Source organism: Bufo bufo, chromosome 1, assembly GCF_905171765.1.
Source record: "Bufo bufo chromosome 1, aBufBuf1.1, whole genome shotgun sequence".
Classification (NCBI taxonomy): Eukaryota; Metazoa; Chordata; class Amphibia; order Anura; family Bufonidae; genus Bufo; species Bufo bufo.
Genome location: NC_053389.1, coordinates 186356401 through 186369694, shown reverse-complemented (window position 1 = coordinate 186369694; position 13294 = coordinate 186356401). Strand labels below are relative to the sequence as shown.

Below are 13294 nucleotides of genomic sequence, written 5' to 3'. Positions count from 1 at the left end.
TCTGTCCAAAAACACCCGGCATCTTCAGATGAAGAGGGCGAATATAAGCGCTTCCTGTTCAATCCTGAAGATATTGATGAACTTATCAGGGCCATCAGGGCCACCATTCAGATGGAGATGCCTAAAACCCCTAGGTCTACCCAGCAAGAAATTTTTGGGGGTCTAGGTGAAAGGAAGAAGGCCGTTTTTCCAGTCCCTGATAGTGTCCAAAAATTAATTAGGTCTGAATGGGAAAAACCGGATAAAGGATCCTTTATCCCAAGAGGAATTAAGAGGCGCTACCCCTTTAGCCAAGAGGACTGTACGGATTGGGAGACCATTCCCAAAGTAGACGCGCCAGTGGCCAAGGTAGCAAAACATACGGCCCTACCGTTTGAAGACTCAGCACAATTGAAAGATCCTCTAGACAGGAAAGCGGAGAGTCTCTTGCGAAAGACCTGGCAGACTATGGCGGCCCTTCTCAAACCGGGCGTTGCCTCCACATGTGTGGCCAGAACACTGAACCTTTGGCTAGACCAGCTAGAGATACATCTGGTCAATAAGACACCACGGGATCAAATTCTAGAGAGCTTGCCTCTATTAAAGATGGCAACCTCCTTTCTAGCAGACGCAGCTGCTGAATCAGTTAAACTGTCCGCCCGTACAGCTGTTCTCTCAAATACAGCGAGAAGGGCACTATGGCTTAAAGCGTGGTCAGGAGATATCACATCTAAAAATAAATTAATCGCACTCCCCTTCCACGGTCAGTACGTTTTCGGAGAAGATCTAGATAAAATCCTAGACAACGCGACAAATAAAAAAAGAGGGTTTCCAGAGGAAAGATATAAACAAAAAAGGCAGCCCTTTCGTGACCGATTTTTTTCAACCCGAAAATAAAAAAGATAAAGGGAAGACTGGGAGGTGGAGCTATGCGAAGGGAGGCAGGGGGAGAAGCTTCCTCTTCAACCCAAATCGGGCCGAAGCCTCCTCATCCAACAACAAACAATGACGCCATACCAGTGGGGGGAAGACTCAGCTCCTTTCTAAGATCTTGGGAGCATGTAACAAACAGCCGGTGGATCTTAAGTATTATACAAGAGGGTTATCTGATAGATCTTCTCTCTTCCCCTCCACAGAAATATGTGATCACTACCCTTCCCCCATCTCAAACTGCGACCTTAAAAAACGACATAAAAAACCTATTAACCTTGGACGCCATAGAGCCCGTCCCGAAAAATCAGACAGGACTGGGATTCTATTCCCGCCTCTTCATTATAAAGAAACCAAACGGGAAATCCAGGGTAATTATAAATCTGAAACATCTAAACAAATACGTAAGATATCAAAAATTCAAAATGGAGACCCTGAAGTCAGCAGTGAAACTCTTAAAAAAGGATGCAGTGATGGCCACAATAGATTTAAGCGACGCCTATTATCACGTCCCAATTCACAGGTCATCAAGGGAATTCCTAAGGTTCGCAATAGAATTGGAGGGAAACATTCAGCATTTCCAGTTCAGGTGTCTCCCCTTCGGGATCTCTTCTGCCCCAAGGGTTTTTACCAAAATAATGGCGGAAGCCTTGACAACCTTGAGAGAAAAGGCAATTTGTGTGATCCCCTATCTGGACGACCTACTGGTAGTGGCGGACAACATAGAGACCATGGGAATCCATCTCGGGTAAGTCCTGGATCATCTACAGAGCCTAGGTTGGCTCATCAATTGGAAAAAATCTGATTTAATCCCATCCAAACGGAAAGTTTTTCTGGGCATTACTCTAGACACAGTCTCCCAAAGATCCTTTCTACCACCTCAAAAAATAGTAAAACTTCAGACAGCTTTGAGGAAGTTCAAGAAGGAGAAATTCTGTTCAATAAGACAGGCCATGAAGGTACTAGGGAGTCTGTCCGCTTGCATTCCAGCAGTTGCCTGGGCACAGTTCCATTTAAGACCACTCCAGAAATTCATCTTAGACAAATGGAACAGATCGCAATTAACCCTAGAGAGGAAAATATTCTTAGATGCAGAGACCAAAAAATTACTAACTTGGTGGCTCAGCAATTCGAACCTAGAAAACGGGATTTTCTGGGCACAAGATCTCCCTCTAGTCATCACAACAGATGCCAGCCTCCACGGGTGGGGAGCGGTCGTCCAGGGGAACTCCTACCAGGGAACATGGGGGAATTACGTGAGCCAGCAATCCTCAAATTTCAAGGAGCTGAGGGCAGTGTGGGAAGCACTGAAACACACAAGTCAGCTGGCAAAGGGTCGTCACGTCCTAGTCTACTCGGACAACGCTACAGCCGTGGCCTTTATCCAACACCAGGGAGGCACAAGGCATCGCCTGCTACAGAACCTGGCAAACAAAATCTTTTCCTGGGCAGAAGGCAACATTCAATCTCTTTCAGCGGTTCATTTGAAGGGAGTTTTAAACATTCAGGCCGATTACCTAAGCCGGCACAGACTAGACCCAGGGGAATGGATGTTAGCTCCAGAAGCCTTCCATTTAATCACAAAGAAATGGGGCAGGCCGACGATAGACCTGTTTGCATCCAGGAGAAATCATCAGCTAAACCAGTTCTTCTCCCTCAACCCCAGGGATCATCTTCGGGCAGTAGACGCCCTCAACCAGAGTTGGACAACAAACTTAGTCTACGCCTTCCCCCCATTTCCGCTTATCCCCAGAGTGTTACAGAAGTTCCTAAAAGAAAAGTGTACACTAATCCTGATAACCCCCTTCTGGCCCAAGAGAAGTTGGTTCTCCGTCTTGAAAGCCCCCAGCGTGGAAGCTCCTCTCCTTCTACCTCAGAGGCCGGACCTTCTAAGTCAGGGGCCCATTTCTCACCCAGACCTGAAAATACTAAAGTTAACAGCCTGGATTCTGAAGAATCCAACTTATTAAACTTTGGTCTATCAAAAAAAGTAGTGAACACCTTACTCCTTAGCAGGAAACAGAGTACCAACGACAAGTACCAAAAAATATGGAAGAAATTTGCTGATTGGTCTGGGACCTCCTTCAACCAGTTTAGAGCCAACATCTCACTAATCCTGGATTTTCTTCAAGAAGGGCTAGATTTAGGTCTATCCCCCAATACCCTTAGGGTCCAGGTATCGGCTTTAGGAGCACTATATAATACCAAGCTAACGGAACATCCCTGGATATCCAGATTCCTTAAGGCAGCAGATAGGATCAGACCTACAATTAGAAACATGGTGCCACCATGGAACCTTAATACGGTACTAGGGGGTCTAACCTCCGATCCATTCGAACCTCTGGACTCTATCCACATCAGATGGCTTACCATTAAAACGATTTTTCTGGTGGCAATAACCTCAGCCAGAAGGGTCTGTGAGCTGCAGGCCTTGTCCATCCAAGAACCATTCCTTGCAATATTTGAGGACAAATTAATTTTCAAATTAGATCCGACTTTCCTCCCCAAGGTAGTCTCGACCTTCCATAGGTCTCAGGACATTGTTCTCCCCTCGTTCTGTGACGATCCGAAAAACAATCAAGAAATCACTTACCACACATTAGATGTCCGGAGAGCGGTCTTAAAGTACCTGGAAGCTACCAGCCTTTGGAGAAAAGACAAAAATCTGTTTGTCCAATTTTCAGGTCCTAACAAAGGGAAGAGAGCGGCAAAAAGTTCCATCTCCAGATGGATTAAGATGGCAATCTCCGAAGCATATAAAGCTCAGGGAAAAGACGTCCCTGCTTCCCTAAAAGCACATTCTACGAGAGGCATGGCTGCCTCCTGGGCGGAAAAAGCCTCAGCCTCCTTACAACAGATTTGCAGGGCAGCAACATGGAAAAGAGTTCATACTTTCACTAAGCACTACAGACTAGATGTAGCTGCTAATGACGACCTAAGATTTGGACGTAAGGTCCTGTCGGCAGTCGTCCCCCCCCTAATTGTATCTTTGATATTGTCTCAGGACTTGGTGTCATGGAGACGACTGGGGAAAAGAGTATTACACTCACCGGTAATCCGGTTTCCTGGAAGTCTCCATGACACCACATATATCCCACCCTTTTTTTCTGCTATTAGCTATTATCCTTTCATCCTGGGGTTCTTCGTTAAAATACACTGGTGATGTGAGGAGGGGGTGGGGGTTTTAACCTCTCTGTGTTTTTCCTGTCCAATCAGAAGGAAGTCAATCTCAGGACTTGGTGTCATGGAGACTTCCAGGAAACCTGATTACCGGTGAGTGTAATACTCTTTTTTTTGCGGATCCGGAAGTGCGGATATGCGGATGCGGACAGCACATTCCGGCCTCATTGAAAGTGAATGAGTCCGCTACTGTTCCGCAAAATTGCGGAACGGAAGCGGACCCATTTTGCAGATGTGTGAATGGACCCTTAGATGAAGCTATAGTATCCCTACACAGCAAGTGGTCAGGAGCACCAGAGCACAGGAACCCCTGTGGTGGTTTAGCTCTCCAACCTCCACGATTATGTGATGGAATATCCATAGTGATCTGCCTTGACTTTTTAAGAAGAGAATACTTGCCTAAATGAGTTTATTACGTTACAGATGCTGCTGGAAGACCTGCAAACTGGGCTCCAGACCGGAAAAAGAAAGATTTCTCCTGCAGTGACCGCTTGGTAAGTAGTCTGAAGCCAGCCATAAATAACTTCCCTCTGATCCTACTGGCATTTCAACACTTTTCTGGACAGCCACAATGTTAAAGAATAGAGCAGCACTCACAGGGGCTTACCCATCTGGACATTTATGGCTTACAGCATATCTCCTGGACCTGCACCTATCTTGAGGACCTCGGGCTACTGTGAACTGAGAGATGGCCGCGTTGGCGTGTTTCTCTCCATTCACTTATGTGGCAGTTCCCAAAAATAGCCAAATAAGACTACTTTCACATTAGCGTTTTTTGCAAAAACGCTTCCATTACAATACTACAATTGCATGCATCCGTCATGAACGGATCCGGTTGTATTATGACTTCTATAGCCATGACGGATCCGTCATGAACACCATTGAAAGTCAATAGGGGACGGATCCGTATTCTATTTTGTCAGAGAAAACTGATCCGTCCCCATGGACTTACATTGTGTGTCAAGACGGATCCGTTTGGCTCTGCTTCGTTAGACTGAACGGAGGCAAACTGATGAGTTCTGAGCGGATCCTTTTCTATTCAGAATGCATTAGGGCAAAACTGCTCCGTTTTGGACCGCTTGTGAGAGCCCTGAACGGATCTCACAAACGGAAAGCCAAAACGCTAGTGTGAAAGTAGCCTAAGCTTGCCTCAGAATAAAGGGTCTGCAACTGCTTAATGATGTCCATTGGTTTTGTCTGGCATTGTAGGTCCACCCTTTCACTTTTTACTTGTTTTTCTAATCCCATGCAACCAAAGCACACTTCCCATATAACATATCCAGGGAAACCTCACTGCAGTCTTAATTATCATATTCATTATATGAATGTTTACCTTTTACCTGCTGTCAAAAATAATCCAAGAATTAAAGGGGTTGTGCAGGCTGTATATATTGATGACTTATCCTCAGGATAGGTCATCAATATCTGATTGTTGGGGGTCGCTAGGATATGGCTTTCTGGGACCCGCACCTACAATGAGAACGGAGCGGGGAGAGCTGTGGCTGGAGGACCCCGGATTTTCCAGGGTCCGTCCACCACCAAGCACTGCTCCCATACTGTAGAACTGAATGGGACCACACACAAGGCCCCTGCTCCATAGAAATGAATGGGGGCAGATGGAAATAGCCGAGCCAGCGCAGTGCGCCCTCCGTTCATTTCCCACTCCGTTCTCATTGTAGGTGCGGGTCCCAGAAAGCCATATCCTGGGACCCACACCTATCAGACAATGGGGGCATATCCTAGCGATATGTCCCCATTGTCTGAGATGGCAAAACCCCTTTAAGACATTTACTTGTATAGTTGTTTGCAAATGATATATCAGTGTGTACGTCCATCTACTGAACTGAGTACAGCTGGCCACTCATGCCCAGTCAATCTCCCCACAACCAGATCTCTGCAAAGTGGTTCTCTGTTGGCTGCTGAGCAGTCGACAACCAGGGCAGAAACTAGAGTATTTGCAATAACATAGCAGCATAAATCAGAACACTTCTTCTCCTGTAGAGACAGTAAGAAGGGACTATATTGTCGGGTGCCAGAGGGGGAAGGAGACTGATTCTGCTCAGAAACACCTACATAGCACAGATTAGAAACAGCACCAAGCTGGGCATATGGAAACAAAAAATTATGAAAAGGGTATTTTTCAGGAGTCTGATCAGGCTAGGTGTAAAGTCACAATGAACTGCAGTGTATTATAGAGGCATCAGACACACTGGATCTTCAAGAACCAAGTCGGTCTGGGTCAAAAAAAAGTAAAAAATATTTCTTCTTATAGCTGCACATTTATAATTGATTTAAAAAAATAATTGCTGCTAAAATTGATGACGTCACTGGGCAACCGGTAAACAGCGACAAGGCCACGGCGCTGCTGGAGCGCCGCTGCCTTCTCAAACAGCTGATCGGCGGGGATCCCGGGTGTCGGACCCCCGCCGATCAGATGCTGATGATCTAGCCAGAGGATAGATTATCAGTTTAAACAAAGTGCAGAACCCCTTTAAAGGGGTATTCCCATCTTAGACAATGGGGGCATATCCTAGCGATATTGTCTGATAGGTGGGACCCGCACCTATATCGAGAACGGAGCGGGTAGTGCTGTGACTGGAGGACCCCAGGTTTCCCGGGGTCCATCCACCACCAAGCGCTAATTCCCGCTTCTCCCATAGAAGTGAATGGGAGCGTGCCGAACATGCGCGGCCCATGCTCCCAATTATTTCTATGGGGCAGACTGCAATAGCCGAGCCAGCGCTCGCCTATTTTCGGTGACCCCATAGAAATAAATGGAGGGCGGCTGCGCATGCGCAGTGCGCTCTCCTTCACTTTCGGGGCTCCGTTCTCGATATAGGTGCGGGTCCCAGCAGTGGGACCCGCACCTAAGAGACAATGGGGGAATATCCTAGCGATAGACCCCCATTGTCTGAGATGAGAAAACCCCTTTAAAAGCAGAGAAATAAAAATTTTGAAAATTACTAATTTTTCCAAATTTTCTGTAAATTTGGGATTTTTTAAAATAAATAAAGGTAATTTAGATTGACTCAAATTTACCACTTTCATGAAGTACAATATGTCACGAGAAAACAATCTTAGAATGGCCTGGGTAAGTAAGTGTTCCAAAGTTATTACCACATAAAGTGACACATGTCAGATTTCCAAAATTTGGCCTGGTTCTTAAGGTGAAAAATGGCTATGTCCTAAAGGGGTTAAGAGTCAACTAGGAAGTTATTTTCTTCTTGTATCTTGTAAAGTTCTTGACAGTAGCTTGTGTTGTTGCAGTTCGCACTAAACATCGGCATACAGTTCTACACTCCAGAAGAGTATTTCCTTGGCTGGAAGAAAGCTGCGTTTCAACTACCTACCTTTAATCCTGTAAGTGTGAACAGAATGGAGAGAGAAACATAAATAATCCTATTTTCATACAGTATTTCATTGCACAAGCTGAAAACAGCTGATCAGCCGGGGTGCTAGGAATTGGGCCCCCGTCAATCTGATAAAGAAGACTTGGGGTCCATTCAGATGTTCGTAGTTCAGGGTCCGCATCCGTTCCGCAATTTTGCGAGACGGGTGTGGACCCATTCTTTTCAATGGGGCCGCAATCCGTAGTTCCGTTCCACGGCCCGCAAAAAAGATATAGCACGTCTTATTCTTGCCCACAATCGCGGACAAGAATAGGCATTTACTCAAAATGCAGAACGCACACAGCAGGTATCCACGCTTTGCGGACCGCAAAACACTTGCGGATGTTTGAATAGACCCTTATCCTAAGGATAGGTTATCAGTAGGTAAGTCCTGGAAAACCCCTTTAATTGAATAAAACGTGATCAAAAGGTCACGCACACTCCAAAATGGTATCAATAAAAAAACGACATATCGTCCCACAGAAAATGAGCCCCCACACAGCTCTGTAGACATAACTGTAAAAAAGTAATGGTGTCAGAATATAGCAATGTAAAAAAATGTTTTTTTTCCCCCAAAGTTTTTATTATTTTTTCAGTATTAAAACACAAAAAACCTACACAAATGTGGTATCATTGTAATCGTACTGACCCAGAGAATGAAGGGTCAGGTCTGTTTTTTCACATAGAGAATGCTGTAGGGACAAAACCCATAAAACTGTGGCAGAATAGCATTTTTTTTTCCAATTCCACCCCATTTGGAAGTTTTTTCCCACTACATTGTATGCCATATTAAATGGTGGCATTTGAAAGTACAACTTGTCCCTCAAAAACAAGCCCTATTACGGCAATGTGAATAGAAAAAAAAAAGTTAGGAGTCGGGGAAGAAAAATGAAAACACCTCCGGTATCCAAGGGGGGGTATCACTTTTTATTTTTCACAGCTCTTTTGGAAAATGAAAGGTGGAATCTAATTGGTTACTATGGACAATTAATCAGTTTGATAAATCTCCTCTATTGTGTTTATCCAGAAGAAGACAGAAGCTATGCTTATCTGATGTAAAGAGGAAATTTGGGTTTATGTAGAGGAAAAGCCACTAAGACAAGTCCTCTTGGTAGCAGACTTTTTCCACTGTAGATTTGGCCACAAAAGGTGCATGTGTTAACATGTGTGTATGGCTGTAGATCTCTATATAGCTCTCAGAATAAATGTCAATGGGGTGGCTGTTTGATGAGATCCCATGAAATGCTTTTAAGAAGTGCTACAGTCCAGGACCCAGGTTTTAATAGAGAAGTAGTCACACGTTCCCTCCCCAATAAAAGGGATGGAGGTATCTGGAAACCTACAGCTCTTTCAGTAGCTCCTATTATTTTCAGTAATGATGGGATTGTGTCCGTCCACACTGTGACACTGTGCAGAACCCCAAGTATAAACACCCAGTCGCCAAATATTCATACATTTCTATTAGGAATAACAGAGGAGCAACACAGTGTAGAGTTCTAAGAAATTACTGTATGCTTCAGAATTGTTATATATGGGGAATACAAGGATTTACCAAAACAGACATGTCTGCAGAGCTGACTGGTAGTATTTAAGGCAAACTACGGTATATGTCAAAATAGTAGAGATAAAACCATATTCATGGATGTGGTCATCTTTCTGCATGTTCGGAACTTGCCATATGCTATTCATCTTCTCTTCTACCAACAGAAAGCTCTGGATCCCAATGGTCTGCTCTATGATCCTCCAACTTCATCCCTGGTGTCATCATCTCAAGAAGTAGTTGTAACGGTCGGCTTTCCTGCAGGTATGTGGCACCAGTAGAACTCGACGCCATGGGCAGCTGGTGCATATGAATACGCTTAGCTAGTGACTAGTAGGGGCATTTGTTCTGAAGCTAATATTGTAGCTGTAATGAGATCATGCAATGTGTTATCAGAGGCCAAGCTCCTGGCGCATGGACCTGTGATGTAATTCCATCTTCAAAATGGAGACCCGTTCTGGGCTGTCTGCCAGCTATGAGGTAGAGTGTTGGCAAATGATATTTCCTGAAATTATGACTATTTATGATATAATTGAGATGGTAATTATCAAATTCCCCCTGGCAGCACAATTATTCTTTCTGAGATATGTGAGGCATGCATTTTCTGTATAATCAAGTGGGTTATACATTGGAGTGTGTTGTTATAGCAGCAGACATTAAAGGGCTTGTCCGCAACTGGACCTGTGAAGGGAACTATGCTTACACTTGGTTCTGGCTTCTCCTCTCCCTGCGTGTAAACTTCCTGCCTGGATGGGGTCAAGTGCAACACAGCAGCAAATGACTGGCCTCAGCAGTGATATGTTCCCAAGCGGCACATAACACAGCAGGGACGTGACAGTGTCCATGCAGGGGTTTATACGTGGTGTAAGAAGGTACAAGGAATCATCGTGGATGATAGGTACGTGTCACCGAGGTTCCTGGCCTCGGTGGAGTAAGAGCCGGTTTTTATGTGTCAGCAGCAGTTGCTGTTTGACACCTTAACCCCATGTTCCAGGCCCGGTTTGGCCAGGCCTAAAAACCAGTCAGCACTGCCAGGTGAGGAGGATAACCTTAGTCTGACAGTGGAGCTCAGGAGGTGTCTGCTGGGATCTGAGGCTTGTGCCCTGCTGGAGGGCTGAGACCCCTCTGTAAGGGAAACAGGCCCCCTAAAAGCCTGCTATGGACTGCTGGAAGCAGAACTGCCAACAAGGTGATTTTTTTGCTATGTGGACTTTCCATTGTGTGTGAACTAACACCAAGACTGCAAAGTGATGTTTTGTTTTTGAATAAACACGGAAGTTTGATTTAAGATCTGGTAATTTGCCTCTGTACTGCATCCGCACACCCTGTCTACCAGAGCGAATCCCCACAGTGGGGACCAGAAGTGCAGACAGCCTAGGTCTTATGGAGTTGGAACCGAGCGGTGGGAAGCAGGACAACCCCTTTAACACCAGATAAACTGCTCTGCTTTTATGCCCTGATGGAGAATATAGCTATTCTGCTCTGGTCTTTCCAAGATGCAATGTGCTTTTGTGTCTTGTTTCCCAAGTGCCACAGAGAGTCCACAACAGGAGCTGATAAAAGCTTATTGTGCGGGCACCACACTGGGATAAGTCCGACATTCTACACTCATTTCTTACTATATCTTTTCAGCGTCAGGGCTCTTGATTTCTGTTACACTACTCCAAATCTCCCTGCAAAGACAAAGGGGGACATTTAAGCAGGGCTGTGGAGTCGGTAGATAAATGGTCCGACTCCTCAGTTTTTGGTACTTCCGACTCCGACTCCTCTGTATTTAATATGCAAATGTATTTTATACATTCCTTGAAGGAAAGAAAGGCAACATACATGTCATTAGCACAGAACTACTGGCTAGGAAGCTGCTGCCTTCTCCTTTGTGTGCGGATCTTCTGCTGATGATAGGGCAGTGGGAGGATCCAGGACGGGGCATTTATTGTAAAACATGATTTCCCTAGTAGAATCCCATAGTCATGTTTAAAGTTTAAGCTAACAATCTGAGTTTACAAGTTTTTATAGCCTTAGCTGAATGACAGCAGTTTTTCAAATGGTTCACAGCTTCAGTCTTGAGTTATTGACTATCCATTCCCTTCACTTATACAAGTGTCTCTAGTCCTGCAAAAGACATATCTACTTAATCAGTTATCAGGGAGAGGCTAGGTTAACCATGGGCGTTGCGTTCCCTGTAACAGCGGAACACCACACAATGGAAAGTATAAGTATTGCCGCTCCTTAAAGCGAACCTTTCACCTCATTTTCACTTTATAAACTAGTAACAGTACCTTATAGATTATCTTCAGTGTGTTCTTATACATGTTAGTGCCGCTTCCCTGCGATGTTTATTCTTGAAAAAATCGTCTTATAAAGTTCACATTTCATGCTCCAACAGTCACGCAACAAGTCAAGGGGGTATCCCTTCCCTCACCTCTGGCTGTACCTCCCCTGCCCTAACCCCGCCTCTATGCTCTTTAACCACTTCAGCCCCCAGTGCTTAAACACCCTGAAAGACCAGGCCACTTTTTACACTTCTGACCTACACTACTTTCACCGTTTATTGCTCGGTCATGCAACTTACCACCCAAATGAATTTTACCTCCTTTTCTTCTCACTAATAGAGCTTTCATTTGGTGGTATTTCATTGCTGCTGACATTTTTACTTTTTTTGTTATTAATCGAAATTTAACGATTTTTTTGCAAAAAAATGACATTTTTCACTTTCAGTTGTAAAATTTTGCAAAAAAACGAGATCCATATAGAAATTTTGCTCTAAATTTATAGTTCTACATGTCTTTGATAAAAAAAAAATGTTTGGGTAAAAAAAAAAATGGTTTGGGTAAAAGTTATAGCGTTTACAAACTATGGTACAAAAATGTGAATTTCCGCTTTTTGAAGCAGCTCTGACTTTCTGAGCACCTGTCATGTTTCCTGAGGTTCTACAATGCCCAGACAGTACAAACACCCCACAAATGACCCCATTTCGGAAAGTACACACCCTAAGGTATTCGCTGATGGGCATAGTGAGTTCATCGAACTTTTTATTTTTTGTCACAAGTTAGCGGAAAATGATGATTTTTTTTTTTTTTTTTCTTACAAAGTCTCATATTCCACTAACTTGTGACAAAAAATAAAAACTTCTATGAACTCACTATGCCCATCACGAAATACCTTGGGGTCTCTTCTTTCCAAAATGGGGTCACTTGTGGGGTAGTTATACTGCCCTGGCATTCTAGGGGCCCAAATGTGTGGTAAGGAGTTTGAAATCAAATTCTGAAAAAAATGACCTGTCAAATCCGAAAGGTGCTCTTTGGAATATGGGCCCCTTTGCCCACCTAGGCTGCAAAAAAGTGTCACACATCTGGTATCTCCGTACTCAGGAGAAGGTGGGGAATGTGTTTTGGGGTGTCATTTTATATATACCCATGCTGGGTGAGAGAAATATCTTGGCAAAAGACAACTTTTCCCATTTTTTTATACAAAGTTGGCATTTGACCAAGATATTTATCTCACCCAGCATGGGTATATATAAAATGACACCCCAAAACACATTCCCCACCTTCTCCTGAGTACGGAGATACTAGATGTGTGACACTTTTTTGCAGCCTAGGTGGGCAAAGGGGCCCATATTCCAAAGAGCACCTTTCGGATTTGACAGGTCATTTTTTTCAGAATTTGATTTCAAACTCCTTACCACACATTTGGGCCCCTAGAATGCCAGGGCAGTATAACTACCCCACAAGTGACCCCATTTTGGAAAGAAGACACCCCAAGGTATTCCGTGAGGGGCATGGCGAGTTCCTAGAATTTTTTATTTTTTGTCACAAGTTAGTGGAAAATGATGATTTTTTTTTTTTTTTTTTTTTTCATACAAAGTCTCATATTCCACTAACTTGTGACAAAAAATAAAAACTTCCATGAACTCACTATGCCCATCAGCGAATACCTTGGGGTCTCTTCTTTCCAAAATGGGGTCACTTGTGGGGTAGTTATACTGCCCTGGCATTCTAGGGGCCCAAATGTGTGGTAAGGAGTTTGAAATCAAATTCAGTAAAAAATGACCTATGAAATCCAAAAGGTGCTCTTTGGAATGTGGGCCCCTTTGCCCACCTAGGCTGCAAAAAAGTGTCACACATCTGGTATCCCCGTACTCAGGAGAAGTTGAGGAATGTGTTTTGGGGTGTCATTTTACATATACCCATGCTGGGTGAGAGAAATATCTTGGTCAAATGCCAACTTTGTATAAAAAAATGGGAAAAGTTGTCTTTTGCCAAGATATTTCTCT

At 44.1% G+C, this 13294-nt stretch overlaps 1 protein-coding gene across 2 annotated transcripts in view; it reads left to right on the top strand.

Moving 5' to 3' along the window:
• LOC121002086 (polynucleotide kinase 3'-phosphatase) overlaps positions 1 to 13294 on the top strand; it is a 63004-nt gene that overhangs the window by 30948 nt on the left and 18762 nt on the right. For both annotated transcript variants that reach the window (XM_040433400.1, XM_040433394.1), the window contains exons 10-12: positions 4513 to 4583; positions 7357 to 7449; positions 9186 to 9282. In XM_040433400.1, coding sequence (XP_040289334.1) covers positions 4513 to 4583; positions 7357 to 7449; positions 9186 to 9282 — 261 coding nt within the window. The remainder of the gene's footprint in view (positions 1 to 4512; positions 4584 to 7356; positions 7450 to 9185; positions 9283 to 13294) is intronic.